The sequence below is a fragment of the Urocampus carinirostris genome, chromosome 19 (assembly GCF_059441175.1).
Source record: "Urocampus carinirostris isolate Australia breed hairy pipefish chromosome 19, RoL_Ucar_1.0, whole genome shotgun sequence".
Taxonomy (NCBI): Eukaryota; Metazoa; Chordata; class Actinopteri; order Syngnathiformes; family Syngnathidae; genus Urocampus; species Urocampus carinirostris.
Window position 1 is genome coordinate 13,345,857 of NC_142367.1, and position 16,987 is coordinate 13,362,843.

At 38.2% G+C, this 16,987-nt stretch overlaps 1 protein-coding gene across 2 annotated transcripts; it reads right to left on the reverse strand.

Annotated features, from left to right (window-relative positions):
• Positions 1 to 750: 750 nt before the first annotated feature.
• tom1l2b (target of myb1 like 2 membrane trafficking protein b) lies at positions 751 to 15,870 on the reverse strand. Of its 2 annotated transcripts, XM_088323459.1 has the most exons (15): positions 15,777 to 15,870; positions 15,325 to 15,409; positions 13,963 to 14,041; positions 13,595 to 13,744; positions 11,911 to 12,045; positions 11,697 to 11,834; positions 10,660 to 10,776; positions 10,386 to 10,519; positions 10,260 to 10,311; positions 8,422 to 8,548; positions 8,228 to 8,354; positions 8,067 to 8,142; positions 7,022 to 7,081; positions 6,591 to 6,627; positions 751 to 4,293 (listed from the first exon to the last, which is right to left on the reverse strand). In XM_088323459.1, the coding sequence occupies exons 1-15, from the start codon at positions 15,826 to 15,828 to the stop codon at positions 4,145 to 4,147; spliced, it is 1,518 nt and encodes a 505-aa protein (XP_088179585.1). In that variant the 5' UTR covers positions 15,829 to 15,870; the 3' UTR covers positions 751 to 4,144. The 2 variants fall into 2 exon arrangements, with proteins under 2 accessions (XP_088179585.1, XP_088179586.1); XM_088323460.1 differs by lacking the exon at positions 7,022 to 7,081.
• Positions 15,871 to 16,987: the final 1,117 nt, after the last annotated feature.

Genomic DNA, 16,987 nt, shown 5'->3' on the forward strand with positions numbered 1-16,987 from the left:
GTAAAACTTCAATTTACAACCACTTCTGTTCTTTCTCCGATTCTTGCACACAAACACACAACATGACGTCAACTACAACAGCTTTCTTTTCCTCCAGTCTTCTGAACCAGCGCAAGTAATGTTTTGCCCCGCTCACTGGAAACGTCACAATGTTTACGAACAAATGAAAGGGTCTATACAAATTTCATAGTGCCATGTTTAGGTGTAGCATGCACCTGTCCTCTTGGACGCGACACATAGTGGGGGATGACTGTTCATAGGACAATGCCATACAAACTAATGCCAGCTAGCGTTAATCACAAGGGAAGAAACAAATGCATAGACAAAGCGGAGCCGCCAGAGAGCAGTGTCGGCATCGTTTTTAAGAAGACTTGTTAAAAAATATGGCAACAATTTCAAGCTTAAATAAAATTTTCACTAAAAATTCAAACACTTTGTAAGGATCTTAAGCACCCGTATAAACCCTCGGTACAAAGTCGTCCTGAAAGATATAAACAAATAAGGGAAACAACTCTTTGGTGTATCTGATGATAAATGGGACTTTGAGGGACATGAAACCCATTGCAAAATTGATGTTGGTATGTTCATAGATCATTTTCGTAATAAATGATTATAATCATGGCCGCATGGTTTCAACTATGTCACTTAATGCTTAGCTATAGCTGAAAAAAACCCAGTGATTTTTTAATAAAGAATTAGGGGTGTGCGTTATACACCAGGGTGCATTTTACACGAATAAATACGGGTAAGTCATACCATTCTGACTTTATTGACTTCATGCACATGTCAAAAAAGAAAAAAAAAAAACCACTTCCACACGCACACGTTTTCCGACTCGCACGAAAACACAAAATTTGCAAAAGAACGGACTAACGATCGACTGACGCCGATGGAGCATGTCAGAAAACCTTAGCAACGACAAAAAGGGCTCCTTTGCGTTTCCATGACAACGAGTGATGCTTACTACGTCTTTACATTCAGACCACCGGAATCGAGACACAGAACAAAAAACGTCGGCCAGCAGCAATGTAGAAAACACATCAAGATGCCAGAAAGAGCCACAAATGAAATTGTTGTCCTCACACTTCACATTTCCCCTTCTATATTTTCCCCGAGCACAATAAAACCATTTTATATTCTCTAAAGAGGTTGAGAAATTTGAAATAAATTATTCCTCCACTCCTTAAAATTCTCGCAAAAATTACATCCAAGTGCCCTAAAAGTTACAGAGGATCAAAAATTTAAAATAAATGGGGAAGAAAAGTACAGTATGTAAAAAAAAAAAAAGAAAAAAGAAAATATAAAATAAAAATAAATCAAAAAGTAAGTTGGTATTCATTTCTACGTTTATTTTGTTGTTTTAATTTTGGTTGGTTGGATCTCTAGGGTCTAAGGGGCACAATTTCCTGCGTTATGTCGTGGGCAAGTGCAGCCTGGTGGTGCCCATCCGTCTTCAGGGTATATGACAAATGAATATTTTTTTACACATCATTACAATTACCGTATTTTCCGCACTACAAGGCGCACTTAAAAGTCTTAATTTTTTTCAAAAGCTGACCATGCGCCTTATATATGGCTCAAGATTAAATCGCAAAGTCTAGCAAATTACGCAACAACCGCCGACTCGATTTTCCCCCGAACGTGGAGTAGTCCGAGGTGTATGCTGGGATTTATATACCGGCATTTCATTGGCTAACCAATGTGTCAATCATCAATTGAAATCGATCGCTATTGGCTAAAGTTATTCGAAGCCTCGGATAGGCTAGAGGGCCGAAACAAACCCTGCAATTGGCCGAAAAAGATGTGTCAATCATCTGTTAAATCGATCGCTATTGGCTGAAGTTATTCGGAGCCTCGGATAGGCTAGAGGGCCAAAACAAACCCTGCAATTGGCCGAAAAAGATGACTGAATAGCAAGCTTGCTAAACTACGCCATAAAGAAACATATTTCATTAGTCTGTATTTGTAAATATTTTACTCTCCTGGATTTACTACACTCACGGTTGTAAGAAGACCATGATTGCGTATCATTATTGAACGTGAGAACTTAGGTGAGTTATGCGGCTTTATATTTTCCTGGTATCTTGTTTTAGAACGATCTTGATGTTGCTGTGATGAGTTGAATTAAACTCAATTCCAAGTATTTATTGTCATATGCACAGTAAAGTTGCGAGCGAAAAAGAAAATAGAAACTAAGGAATGGTTGGCATTTCTTGAATACCAAGACTTTAACCTTCCGAATGATATTTGAAATGACGCATTTAAGTGACATCGTACGGACACCGCATCCGCACGTGTCTACGACACGTATTTGCTTCTTTGCAAGCTTTGGGAATGTTAAGGGGTTAATCAGTTGGACTGAATCATCTGACTGTTTTGTCGACGTTCCCATTGTAGCGCCTTATAATCCGGTGCGCCTTATCTATGGAAGATATAGGACCAAAAACTATTTTTTGGGGGTGCGCCCTATAACCCGGTGCGCCCTATAGTGCGGAAAATACGGTACTGTATTTCAGGTTAATAGCTTTTCTTTTATATGCATTATTGTTTTCTCTTATGCTTTAGCTTTGGCATTTTTGTTATTTGTTATTTATTTTTAATATTGTTTTGATTTTACTTATGAATATTTCTTTACATATATATCTACCCGCAGATAATTATTTTCCCTTTCATTTATTTTTTTGGGCATTTTTGTAAAAAGTAATTGCAAATGACAAATACAACGAAACCAAATTTTATGAAAATTATATAAAATTGTTTTTATTTATTCAAGTTCATGTTTTTTTCCTTCATTTTTAAAAATCTATTCAACCATCTTTAATTTAATTCACTAGTGCTATTCAAAAAAATTAAGATGATCATTATCATGATTATTTTGAAAGTTTCACTCATCCTTTTTTTTTTAATTTGGGCATTTGTCAAAAAATAATATGATAACATAATATAAATACAAATCTAAAATGTTATGTATATTTATAATGTTCATTCACTCAGTTCCAGTCACTTATGCTAATCACAATTAATAGTATTTATTTGTTTGCTCTCGTCTTGGGATCAAGAGGTCGCAGGTTCGATTGCCGGCTCCTCCGTGTTATATGTCTAAGTGTCCTTGGGCAAGACACTGAAGCCCTAATGCCCCCAATAAGCAGGTAGGCGCCTTGCATGGCTGACTCCCTATTGGTGTGTGTGTGTGTGTGAATGGGCAAGTGTGAAGCACATTGTAAAGCGCTTCGGGAGGTCTTCATTGACTTGAAAAGCGCTATATAAATGCAGACCATATACCATTTGTTTTTTTTCTTTTTACATTCATTTCTTATTTTATTCCCTAGAGCAGGGGTATCCAACTTTTTTGAAGCAGAGTGGTACTTTTTGTGACTGATTAGCGCAAAGGGCTTTCAGTTTGATGGGCATTTCTAAACTAACTTGTGTTATTACTATGTTGTTACTATGTCATTACCAGGTTAATATTTGGGAGAGAAAAATATACTAATTCAACCACTAAATTTTGTTTTTTTTATTTGACCGTCACAATGTCCCTCGTGAGCTAATTTCAGAGCCAGTCCGTGGGCTACTCAGGTATCTTAATGGGGCGACCTGGTATCCGCGGGCACCAGGATGGCAACCTCTGCTTTAGAGCTACACAAATAAAATCGGATTTTCTCTTTTTTCAATGTTATTACATAGTTCCCTTTTTTGGCATTTTTGGTCCTTCATATAATTTTTCCTCAGCTGATCACACAAACAATGCAAGACAAAAACAACAAAACAAAGAAATCAGGAAAGATTGGATCCCAAAAAATAAGACGTACAACTTTCCCTTTGCAGCGTTAGCGGGGCAGCGCCCCAAATCGTACAGCAGCCAAGAAAATGTGAGCTCCTCGCCCGCCCTTAGAATCTCACCGTATATTCAATTTTTCCTCTTTCGTAGCTAGCTTAAAATATACACATGGGATCATTTACACATTTACAACCGTGTCAAAGTCACCCTATCCAAACCTGGAGGTATTATGCAACAAAACTCATGCTGAAAGGATTAGGGGAGACCGTACGAAAATGCCTTTGCTTTTGAGTTTTCCCTTTGGAGATAGTGTTAGAGGGCGTGTCTTGGTCCAAGTCAGAAACTCTTAAGCAAAAGGAGATACGCCTACATGGCAAACAGAGCGTCCTCAGAAGGGTCGGACTTCTTGTGGCCAGGGCTTTCCTGCGCCGCACCAGGCTCGCCACTGGGGGGCGACGGCAGGCTGGGCACCATCTCGGCGGCTTTGGCGCGCTCCTCCAGGAACTTGTCGAACTCTAAAAGGAAAAAAAAAAAGACATTTTGTGAAAAAGAGTGTCGTCTTTCTGTAACTCAGATTTTTAATCAATCTTATTTCAGTTTAAAGTGACTGTGTGTATTACTGTATTGTTTTCCTTTTTTTTTTTTTACATAGTTTTTATATGAAATTATTAACATATTATTATAGTATTGATTTTTAAATTTGTATTACCGGTATATCATTTACATGTTATTTTCGTACTAAACAGCAAAAGGGCGCTTTTGGTGGATTTCAACCTTGCTGTGTTGCCGAGGTAAGATTTTGAGCTTAAAATGTCAATCATTAAGTGTTCTCTCTCCCGTTTTTTTCTTCGTGAATGATCTGCAAAGCATGCACTTTTACTCAAGTGATTATTTAGAAGACTGCTTTTTACTTCTATTTTGAGTAATATTTTTCTGAACTTACAATATTTTTACTTGAGTAATACACTTTGGCGCCAAAGTTATACTATTCAGATAACACGGGCGGCAGTAGCTCAGGAGGTAGAGCGCTCGTCTTGGGATCAAGAGATCCCAGTTCGATCCCGGCTCGTCCTTGTTACATGTCGAAGTGTCCTTGGGTAAGACACTGAACCCCTAATACCCCCAATAAGCAGGTTAGCGCCTTACATGGCTGCAAGGCCGCTATTGGGAAATGTGGAGCACATTGTAAAGCGCTTTGGGAAGTCATTGACTTGAAAAGCGCTATATAAATGCAGATCATTTCATTTCATAACTATCATAGAGAACATGCTCACCAAACAATCAGTTTTACTCCAAATCAGTAAATCCAGAGAAATTGTCATCCTCGGTTTCAAGGTAAAAGATGCGCCGCTTCCTCTTCCCACTTCTACTTCGCTTACGTCAGACATCATTTCACTTCTTGCTAATAGCTCACAAGCTTTACAAACTTTCTTTCTGCTTTACGGACAAATATTTCACTGTTTGCATGATGTTATCTGCAGGATTTGTATATTTCTATTCGGTGCCATTTCGTTTCGCCGATATGTGCTCATTTCAGCGTTGCACTTTGAAGTGCGCACTTGATTAGGGAAACTCAACCCATAGTAAACCCGAAGCTGCGCACTTTAGCCGAAACGCGCACTTTGGCGCCGAAGTAAAGCTTCGGGTTTGCTCCCTTAAATCAAGTTAATCGGTCAGGTTCGGGCTTAAATACCCACAGGCTAGGCCGGAGTTTTTAGGTCCGATCTTACCTTTACCGTGTTGTGCTGAAAAAGGCATACAGATTTATCTCCTGATCACAATTATTACTCATGGTGCCAGAAACCAATGCTAGAGTATGGGGTAAACAGAAGTCATCCTAAAAGATTAAAATAAACGCAAAAGGGCCACAACGAGGGAAACAACTTTTTGGTGCATCTGATGATGAATTGGACTTTGAAGAAAATTTAATAAATAGATTTTTATGTTGTTTTATGGTATTATTGTGTTCATAGTTTATATTGTAATATATATATATATATAAATTTATATATATGATTATAAAATACAGCTATGTTATCAGAAGTAATGACTAAAGAGTCCCTCGCTGTCGTTTCGGCCACAATATTTTTCTCTGCGTGTGATACATGGATACCGTAATGGTGGGCATGGCTTAACGCCCTCTGTTGGATCTATACATTCTATAAAACAAGAGGTGACTTGAACCAAAATTGATATTTTTCCTCCATCTGCTCCTAGTGGCAATTCTCGTATTGTTCAATGTTTGAGTAGTTTTATAAAAAAATGATAATTAACTAAAAAGTAGGCTGCCTATACCCAGAGCGTCTGGAAAGAGCAAAGAGCTGAAGTTGGTCAGACATAATGTAAGTGGCTAAATTTAGTTACCAAAAAGGCCAGTAAAAGATCATAAGAGCAAGCTTTATTTAAATGGAGCATTTGACAATAGCGGCAAGCCCAAGTCTACAGCCACGTGGCTAACAAGAGTGGCTAGAGAAGGAAAATGTGGAAAAACAAAGTCAAAAATGCCTGAATCATAGGGCACAGACTGGTGATTGTTTAGTGCTGAAAGCACCACTCGGACAGTCTAGCTTCGCAAAATCCTTATTTTAGCTTCCGTAGTAGTGAGACGGCCGCCAAACACGGCAGCTTCTTCAAGTTGTGTAATATAATTACACAATTCTAAACGTAAGAGATGTATTTATGAGATAGTATATACGTTTCTGCTTATCATTTGAATCAATAGTGTTTTATTTAAATGGATGAAACATATTCAAACCAGAAGGGCTTACTAAATAATACATAATGAAGCTTAAATTTAATGTTTTGCACTCACCTTCACTTGTCACGCCCTCCTCGCCATCATCTCCTTTCTGTAGATGGAGCAAATGTACATTTTAATAAAATGTGAAACACAAACAAATTAAAAGCACTTTCAGCAGCAGCATGCAAACCTTCAGAATAAAGAAACGTTCGTCTCACTGACAAAGACCCCTTGCCAGCTAATTAGCACTCACCCCTAAAAGTCCTTTATTAAATGCACACAAAGAGAATTAGAAAAGACACCCACAAACTCGCTGAAGGTTTCCATAAACACATAACCCCAACGCTTGTTAGTGTATGATTAATTTAAATCTTGTTAAAGGGAATGATTAAAGGAGAAAATTTAAGTGGATTATATTCTTAAAAGTCAGAACATAAAGGATCAAACAGAATGAAAAAGAAAAGAAGAGCCAGAGCAACAACAAAAAATCATGACAGTCTCACCACATCCGAACTTAGCCACTCCTCTATGTCATCCATGACAGAGGACTGGCCTCCGACACACTAGGGGGTGACAGCAAAATGGGCATGGAAAAGAAAACAAAACCCGGCCCCCACAAACACAAAAGTCAACACGATTTAACAAACAGACTGCACTTTAAAAAAATAACAATTAGAAAAAACAATGTTAGTGTTTGGGAAACAAAAGCTTTTTCTAATCATTCTGTTAACATCGAATTAACAAGAGCTTTCGAAAAACAGACACAGATTTGGGTCAAGACAAGAGCAATTAAATACTTGGGCTTATAAGGTTCAGATTGTTTTGCAAAAAACACCCAACAATTAGGGTTGCCTGATATAAATCCTAATAATACAAAACAACTAGTAAAAATGGGTTGAGATAATTAAGAAAATAATAAGCCTTTTTTAAACCCAAAAATCTCAACTACTTTAGAAATTCCGATTTGTGTATGTTTTTGTGTGTGAGTTTGTATGCGTGTTAAAGCCTCAAAAACGGCTGAACTGATTTTCAGAATAATTTACAGTCGTACTTTAGGCCTCCCTGAGTGTAACTAGGTTTTGGTGTGAATCCACCTTCAATAAACACCCAGAAAATTGATAAACGCTCTGGTTATGTGTCGTCTCTGTCGTGGCCATATCCCACAAAAAAATATAATCGATTTCATTAAATAGTGAGTAAAAGACCAAAACAGAAACATTTTTGTTAATTAATAACATCCCCCAGGAGAAACCTGTCACAACAAAAAATACATACATATTGTTTTAATCTTCAAAAATCAGGCCGTTCTATTAAAAAAAACCTAAAGACAATGTGGCTTTACTTTTAAAAAAGAAAAAAAAACTCCCAAATTAAGTTTCTTTCAATGTAGACAATAACCTATAAGGTTATATCCAATTAATTTAAGAAGACGATCTGTTCATTTTCCACCCAGTTTTATTTAGTCTTTACCCCAAGTATTCAGATATTTTTTTTATTTGGCTAGTAGTATCAAGTGTCCTTTTCGCAACCGAATCCAATAAGACTCACCCGTGCTGCACGTGGCTGTTGAACGTCAAGTGTGGGGGGAGCAGCAGCAGAAGCCTGATCGTCCTCTGCCGAAGCCCTTAAAAGCAAAATAAATAAAATAAATAAACCTTTGACAACACTGAGGATTTTCTTCAGTTGGCAATCACATTAAACTGTCTTACATCTTGTTTGATTCCGGGAGCGACCCGGTCCTGGTTTGTGCAAATACATCAAACTCATCCTGGGAGGACGGAGGCTTGTTGCTGGTTAATGAACTCAAAGTGCTGCTCACGCTATTTGCACCGACGTCTGCACAAAATAGAAACGTAAATTAAGTCGCAACAGGGTGCTTGGGTGTAATAGGGGCAAGGGGTACCTAGTCCGGCCAGGCGAGAGGCCAAGGTGGCCGGAGAGGAAGGGGCAGCGTTAGACACGTTGCTGACCACCGCTGGGGATGCGGGGCCTAGATCGATCAGGTTGTCTTCTGTCACCTCACTTAACACCTTTTGGAAAGACAATGATGAATTAGACATACAGTACTGAACACTATATTTGATATAAATGAATACAGTGGTACCTCTCCATGCCCGTAAAGGAAAAAAATGAACAATTATCCAATCATTTGAATAATTGTTCCAATAGCTAGTCGACCATAAAAATAGTTGTCAGTTGCATGCTACCACTGGAAACCGCTTGAGACCACTCACTCCTCGTGACCGCTCATCGCCAGCATCAGCTGATTATAGTTTGTGCATGCAAATTATTAAAGGCAAAAAACAAATTGTGCTGTGAAATATTTTTGTGCGTACGTTCATTTCAAGTTACAGTATTTTTAATTTGAAGTGAACAGTAAGAGCTTACATATCATGAAAGTCTCTCAATCAGATAGAGGGATAATATCGCACTCTTTGCACAATCCTGGTCAAATGAAGCTTGTATGAGAGGGACCACTATAAATTATATATATTTATCTATATAACTTGAAATACTCCATAAAGAATCAGACTACTAATGTTTTCGAGAGACCAACATTGGCTTGTACTTGCCTGTTTCAGCTAGCCACAGAAAAAGAAAACAGAAAAGAATGAGACAAAAAAAAAGTACAGTAAATACATGCATGCAAGGTTGACGGCGACTCGGAAATGATGGGATGTTTAGAGGGCCTAATGGCTAAGGATGTAACAATCACAGCAATATAGTCAAAATGAAAACACTCAATTGTCAAAACGTCAAAAGCAGTTTTGGGTTTTCCATTCGTAGAGTGCCCGGACCCTTTTGCGTAGAGTTAATTAGTGCAGTTCAATTTTATTCAGGCATTATATGGCCGCCTGTGTTTAAAACCAATACGAATTACCATCACACTTTTCCCCAACTAAATGTATGTAGCAAATCACAATATAATTTTCCTACATAGTGATTTCTTATGATTTATGTATACATTGTTCATATACTGTGTAATCTCATCAGATTAACATTTAACATCCAATCTTAAAGGGGCAGTGTGTAATATTTTGTGCCTCTTAGGGGTAGAAAAATAATCCATACCTAGTAGTCGCTGTGCTCATTTGGCATTGGTTTTCATTCGCATTAGACCATACAGTGCCTTCTAACAATTAAAACGTTATCACAAATATTTAAAATAATCATTTTAATTTATTTCATGAAAACAATTATTATTATTACAATTTTTCCCAAGAACATATTATCTGTTTAACCAGAGAGTTGAGCAAAATAGGCTCTGCCAACTTTAAGACTTTTAGGTCATAATATGGTTGGTTGGTAGGATCCTTTAACCACTAGGGTTGTAGGGGCACAATTTCCTGTGTTGTGTCTTGGGCAAAGACAGCCTGGTGAAGCCCATCTCTCTCCAGGCCAACATGTTTCCACCCGGTCTCGAACCAGGGATGATAGGCGAAAGTGCGTATAGCAATGTAAAAAGTCACTAAATCTTAAGTTCAAAAGGATTTTTATGAGTAAGATGCTTTAAATAATAAAATTCTAGAAAAATGACAAGTTCACAATAAAACAATAATAAAATAATATTTTACTGTATTTCTCATGGGAAAAACAATTAGATAATTAGGATTTATCACCTTTTTCCAAGCTGTTTGACGTGGCAAACAAAAATTGTGTGCATGATCACCCTTCACATTGTAAAAATGGCTGGTTAAAAAATAACAGACAACGGATGTCCTCAAAAACTGATTGGCTCACCCCATTGTTTGCGCTAGGAGCTGTAGACCTTCCAGATCGAAATCTCTCGTATCTGAAACGGCGAAAGGGTGATATGGCATGGATGTTAGCAAATCTGCCCGATGACACCCCCCTGAGGTGTCTCACCTTTCGTAGCGCAAGAAAATGTTATTGAGGTCGTCGTTGACATGCAACAGCTCCTCGGTCACCGCCTCGTTGGACACGCAAGAGATGAGCTCCACTATCCTCTGCTGCATGGCTCGGCAAGTCCTGTTCAACTCCTGGAGATGAAATATGCAAATGAGAGACACATTTTTACATGAAAGAAGCCCCTCAATTTATTTATACTTGTATATAACAATAAGGGCCATTCATTCATTCACATTTCAGACAACAAAATCAAACATGAGGCGCCCCTTGCCTGTAGTAACTCGTAATCCGAAGTCTCCTCCTGTCCCGGGACCATCTCAGTCAACATCTCTGACATGACCTTGGCGTTTCCCCGAACAACATCCAACTCGCTTCGGAGTCTGCAGATCTGACAAATACAAATACAGTAGACCCCCCCCCAGGTTAGCCAACTTGTGATATTTTCATGTTACAATCTGGAATATGTTTTTTGGGCCTCACTTTACAGCATTATACCCACCATATGACTGTTTTTTGGGTGTCCAAAACCTTAGAAAATTCAAACGTTTGGTGTTACTGCATATGGCTGTGCGACTTACAATTTAAAAATGCCTGCTGATGTCTGTCTGCTATTGGTAAACGTCATATAAGATGCTGGTTGGCTATTGGTGTGTGTCACACAATCATAAAGATGCTGATATGCTATTGGCTAAACTTCCTCCAACAATGATCTCTTCCTTTTTTTCGTTTTGAATTTTGCATAGAAAAGCTATAATTTTTAAGGACTTACAATGGTGCTGAAGAGGGAAGCAATAAGATGATGACCGTGGAAACAAAGTGCACCGAAATTAAGAAATACAAAGAAGGCATGTGCAAGGTTATAACCAATCAATGATCAGGATAATTATTAAGAAAAAGGTGGCGATTAAGGCAACAAAGTCTTCTAAAGGGTTGAAAAACTTTGCAAGTGGAAATTTGAAAACGAGTTAGAATTCTAATCAGCTGTCTCCTCATCCCTCTGCATCCACCCACTAACTCAACTGTACCAGCTCAATTCATGTAACACCAAAGGTAAATACAATTTCATTTTTCCTTTATTCATAATGTAATTTTAAATATAGGAATGTATGTAGTTCTCACTATATATTTTGTTAATTTATTGTTTTGACCTGGGGTACCAGGGATTTGGAACACATTATCTAACCATTGTCTTTTATCCCCCAACATAAAGCAACTTACTTAACAACACCCAACTCAGAATGGATTCAATTCATATCCCATAACTTTAATTTTATATTTTCGATTCTTTATGTTTTGTATATCCCCTACCTGTTCAGGTGTAGGGTTGATGGATCCTGGGGGATGAATGTTTGGAACCTGAGGTGCGTTGTAAGCCGTGGGAACAACAGGCTGCGATGGGGCGCTGTACTTATGCAGCGTTGAGTCTCCCTCCGGCGCAGATGCAACCTGGAAAAAAAAAAAAATCCACAAATGACGCCGACTGGAGGGTCTACGTGACTTCCTGTGCGGGGCTTCCGCTTACCCGCTGAGGCGTGTGAATTGGCGAGAGAGTTTCCAAATCGGACAAGGGAAACTCGATGCCTTTCCTTTTGAGTTCTTCATAAATTTGGACCACGCCTGTAAGGTCTGGACTGCTCCTAAATGCGTCGGCCCACGCCTGGAAAAGAAAATCAATATATATTGGGTGCAAAAATGATCTATCTATCCATTTACCCTGGTCATATCCCTCGAGGGGGGTGACTGACAGCAAGACAAACACATACAAAAATAAAGAAAATTAAAAAAATAAAAAGAAAAGAAAAAAGCAAGGGAAAAATTATACTTCTAAAAAAGTATAAAATAAAATAAAAACATCGCCTTGAATACAATCTTACAAAAAACATTGATTGGGTTTATATGATAAAGGATGGGTAAGTGTAAGATGGTAGCTATTACGAAGCAATGCTATAATCGTGATTAGCTGTATAAAAGCACATTTTCTATTTAATATTTTTTATTCATACTTGATTATAGTTTCAGGGTTCCTATAGCTTAAGGCAAGTTAAATTCAAGACTTTTTAATGCCTTTTGAATTTAAATTTAAAACCAAGTCTACAAAAACACAATTGAAACGAATAGAACAAAAAAAAAACACACAAACATTTCTTGTACACATTACCTGGCACAGCTTTTAGCCATGGCGAAAAACGTTTATTGGACATTTTCCTATGGTCCAAAGAAAAAAACTCGGTTGGAAGTTGCTATGTGTATGGTGGGTAGACCTAAGACATGCGTCTGCTCTGAAAGGCCCGACTGAAACCACATCACTGTTTTCATAGTTCTGTCAGGCAATGTTTCCACGAAAGTAAATCAGTGAATTATTGATAATAAAGTTTTTTTTAGTTTAAACAAATCTTTTTAATGTGTTCAAATTTTTAAGACATTTGAAAATTGAATTTAAGACATTTTAATGCCAATTAATGCCTTAATTTTAGAATAATTAATTCAATCCCTTAAGACTTTTTAAGGATGCACCGGAACCCTGAGTTTCTTATTCGAGCAATTAAGCTACTTAGCATGTGTTTTTTTCTGTTCATTTTTGATAAAATACATATATACAAAGTGGAAACAACAATATTTTAAATAATTGTAGAATGTTATTTTAAGTAACAATATTCGTAATAACACAAAATATTAATTAAAAATACATTATAAAAATCAATTAAATATTCCTGTAAAAATTAAGTGTAAATCTACAAATACAAAAACAATACATTTAAAACAATGATAAAACAAAAAACTGAAATCATTTGAATAAAAAGAACAACATCAATAATAATAATATAAAATATCCAATAAAGACTATACTCTTCAATTTACCAACAAAAAATTGATTCTTGTCCATTTTTTTCCTAGTACCATCCATGAAAAGCAACAGCGACTAGTTGTTGTTTGTGGTCCCAGTAATTATTTTTTCCCCCTATATTTTAATTTTTTTATTATCCCGTCTCAAGCAGGACAAACTTGTTAGCTTAATGGTATGACAAACTGCTACCCTTCTGTCTCGGCTCCATGCAGAGACCGCTCGGGAGAAATAAGAGCGTTGCAAAGTCACCTGAGCCAACCCTGGTAACATGAGCCGAGATATAACTCGATGTGCTTCCGCACAAACGCTTTGGATGACATTGTTTAACCATCCTGGTCATGAATTGTTGTCGTAATCATACCTGAATGAGGGCCAATACTTTATCTTGGACGATGGTAGGGGGGTTGTTTTTGGGGGATATGACTTTGACCAGAACGCCGTCCACAAAGTCCCTGCTGGTCACCAGAGCGTGAAAGCGGGGGCCACAGTTCTTGACGCAAGTCTCCAGGACCTGATGAAAGCAGAGGGAAATCAAATGAACAATTTCTACAGTAAAATAGTTCGCACCTTATGTTTTTGTATTTTCAACTGACTGTACTGGGCTTTGTCAAGTCAAATTTATGTGTAAAACCCTTAATCACAAAATGCCTCAAAGGACTGCACAGGCCACAATGACACCATCCCCTGATTTAAAACCAACATGCGGGCATGTGAGGTTTTTGCACTCACCGTTAACGCCAGCATCACTTCCCTGTAGTTCCTGTTGCCATTCAGTCTTTTCTTCACTGCTCTAATTGCATCCTTTGGCCTGCCAGCAAACACACACACACCTCATCTTAACAACAACATATAACAGCCGCCCAAATTCAAAGATGCATTTAAAAGATGAATACACGTTTTCATAACATAGGCCAAGATATATTTATTTTCTTTATTTTAACAATACTGTGTACTTGTTTAGAGTGGTGATTGCCCCAGGGAAGAAACTGTTTCTGAGTCCGTTAGTCCTTAAGGGATCAGTAGCATCTGCATGAGTGCAGCAGGTCTATAAGTTGGAGGTCTGGGTAAGAAATTTTAATAATATAGTCAGTTGTGGTAGCGAGAGCCAGCAATATTCTCCAGGCTGGGCACAGAGCAGTCGATGCCTTCTGGTCTGTGTAGATGACTCTCTAACGTTTCCCATCTGCAGCTGCTAGAATTCAAATATGCATTTTGTTTGTCAGTGGGTATGATTAAATGCAACCAATCATCAGATTTGGGAACGCCAGTAGTCAGATTATGTAAATCCATTTCAATGTCTTAGTCCAAATGTGAGTGTTCCGTCTGGAATGATCTGGTTGATCCTTCAAATTTAAATGTTGCTCATGGAAGTTGAAGCATTCGAGTAATTCCAATGCTTGTGTGAACGTGAAACTCATCCGTGATATTTCTATGACTGTGAGACTTGTAGAATTAGAATCCAGTCCCAGGTTATTGAGTTCCTTGTGACTACAGTCATTATTAGCAAAGCATGTATAATACAGAGAAAGTTTAGAGGGCCTAATGGCTAAGGATGTAACAATCACAGCAATATAGTCAAAAATGAAAACACTCAATTGTCAAAACGTCAAAAGCAGAAAAATAAGGGAAAGGTAAGAGATAAAAAAACACCCCCTTTGTGATCAGAATACTCGCAAACTCCATGTACAAGGGTTATCCATTTAGGCATGAAAACGATCCATGTGGATTGCGCCAGAAATCCACTTTTCCACTTCCAATCGCATTAATGCCCGAATGTAGTCAATAATTTTCCATTTGCTTCAAATGTTTTGTTGACTAGTTTTACAGATGATATGGATCTAATAGCCTGCGAAAAGTAACACAGACCATTTGTAAAGAGCCATAAAAAGGCTTGACTCATCGAGGACAAAATTACAACCCGCTAATCAAACACGCTTTGGACTTCACACTACAGCTTAAGCATACAGATAAGCATCAAGGACTTGCATTGAAAGTATTTGTGCATGAAAAGGTAAACATGGCTCAATTAGATAAACGTGGAAGGCATTTAAACAATGCGTGTGTCAATTCTTTACCCCTTTGCGCACTCACCCGTCTTCTGTTTCATTGATAATGTCACAGATTTCCATATTAAGCGTCCAGTCTTCACTCGGTAGCGATCCGTCAGTTGCTCTTTCTTAATTTAAGAAAAAAAAGTTAAGATTTAAATGAGAAAACGGGTGTAATAAGAGGTGATGACTAATGCTTAGCTAGGTACGGGCTAACTTAGCTCCAGCTGGATCATGAGAAATGAGCAAAATGTTTTGTAAATATTATCGATAATGAAACAAGAGTTAAATAAGAAAATATAGTAAGAGTGTCCGTCATTAATAAAGCTAAAAACGACAATTTAGAGGAACATGTTAGCAATGTGGCTAACGAGCATTGACGCTAGCTTAATGCTAACCTGCACGTAAACAACGTCGCCGTGTTAATTTTGTCCCCCCAAAAACATTTATTGGTCAAAATATCTTTTAAATAATGTTATTGTTTTCTTTACGTACCGATGCAATGCCCCACTGGGGTACTGTACGGATTTCCCATAAGGAACTCCATCTTGGCCGTCAACAAAACAAGTCGGCTCAGGCGAAGGTGATGTTTCCTACATCAGGAAACTTCAACCATGCCCCGCCTTTACAAGCATGCTATTGGTCGAGGAACGCCAACCTGTCATATGATTGGTCTGATAGGACGTCAATCGCCAAGGCGAGACGATTATAAATAAAGGCTCCAAAGGTCGGAGACGGTAAACTGCATTATTTACAATCATGTCGTTTCTTCTCATTCAAAAATGCATTTATATTAACAGTCTTGATTAAGAGAGTGAAAGAAAAAACGGATGAGGTGGTGACAGAGGAGCAGTTTGGTTTTAGAAAAGGAAGAGGATGTGTGGATCAGGTGTTTGCAGTACAACAGGTGTGTGAGAAATATTTTGCAAAGGGTAAGGATGTTTATTTGGCTTTGATGGACTTGGAGAAGGCGTATGACAGAGTTGATAGAGAGGCGTTGTGGCAGGTGATGGTGATGTATGGAGTGGGTGGAAAGTTGTTGGAAGCAATGAAGAGTTTTTATGTGAACTGCACAGCATGTGTGAGAGCAGGGAGTGAGACAAGTGAGTGGTTTCCTGTGTTGACTGGTGTGTGATGTCACCATGACTATTTAACGTGTGCATGGATGGTGTGGTGATAGAGGTGAATGCAAGAGTATTTGGCAGAGGTGTAGAGATGATGGATAACAGTGGAACGGTGTGGCAGGTAAGTGAGTTGTTGTTTGCAGATGACACAGCGCTTGCGGCTGATTCTAAGGAAACATTGAGAAGTTTGGTAATGGAGTTTGGAAGAGTGTGTTATAGGCGTATGTTATGTGTGAATGTTGGGAAGAGTAAGGTGATGAAGTGTTCACGTGATGGAGTGGGCATGTTGTTAGAAATCAGGTTGCATGGACAGGTGCTGGAAGAAGTTGAAAGCTTTAGGTACTTGGGTTGTGATGTGGCTGCAGTTGGTTGAATGGAGTGCGAGGTATTGCACAAAGTGAATCAAGGAAGCAAGGTTTTGGGTGCTCTGAGGAGAGTGATGAGCAACAAGAGTATGGATGTTAAGAGGGGACTGTATGAGAGTGTGATTGTGCCGACTGTGTTGTATGTTGCAGAGATTTGGAGCCTGAACGCAGATTTGAGAAGGAAATTAAATGTTTTTGTGATGAATTGTTTGAGGAG

Bases quoted from the DNA above. Each gene is read 5' to 3' on its own strand.
- tom1l2b (XM_088323459.1), bottom strand. From the start codon at position 15,828: ATGGAGTTCCTTATGGGAAATCCGTACAGTACCCCAGTGGGGCATTGC. The intron at 10,312-10,385 runs GTGAGACACCTC...TCGCCGTTTCAG, and splicing joins ATTTTCTTGCGCTACGAAAG to ATACGAGAGATTTCGATCTG. The intron at 6,628-7,021 runs GTGAGACTGTCA...CTCCATCTACAG, and splicing joins AGTGGCTAAGTTCGGATGTG to AAAGGAGATGATGGCGAGGA.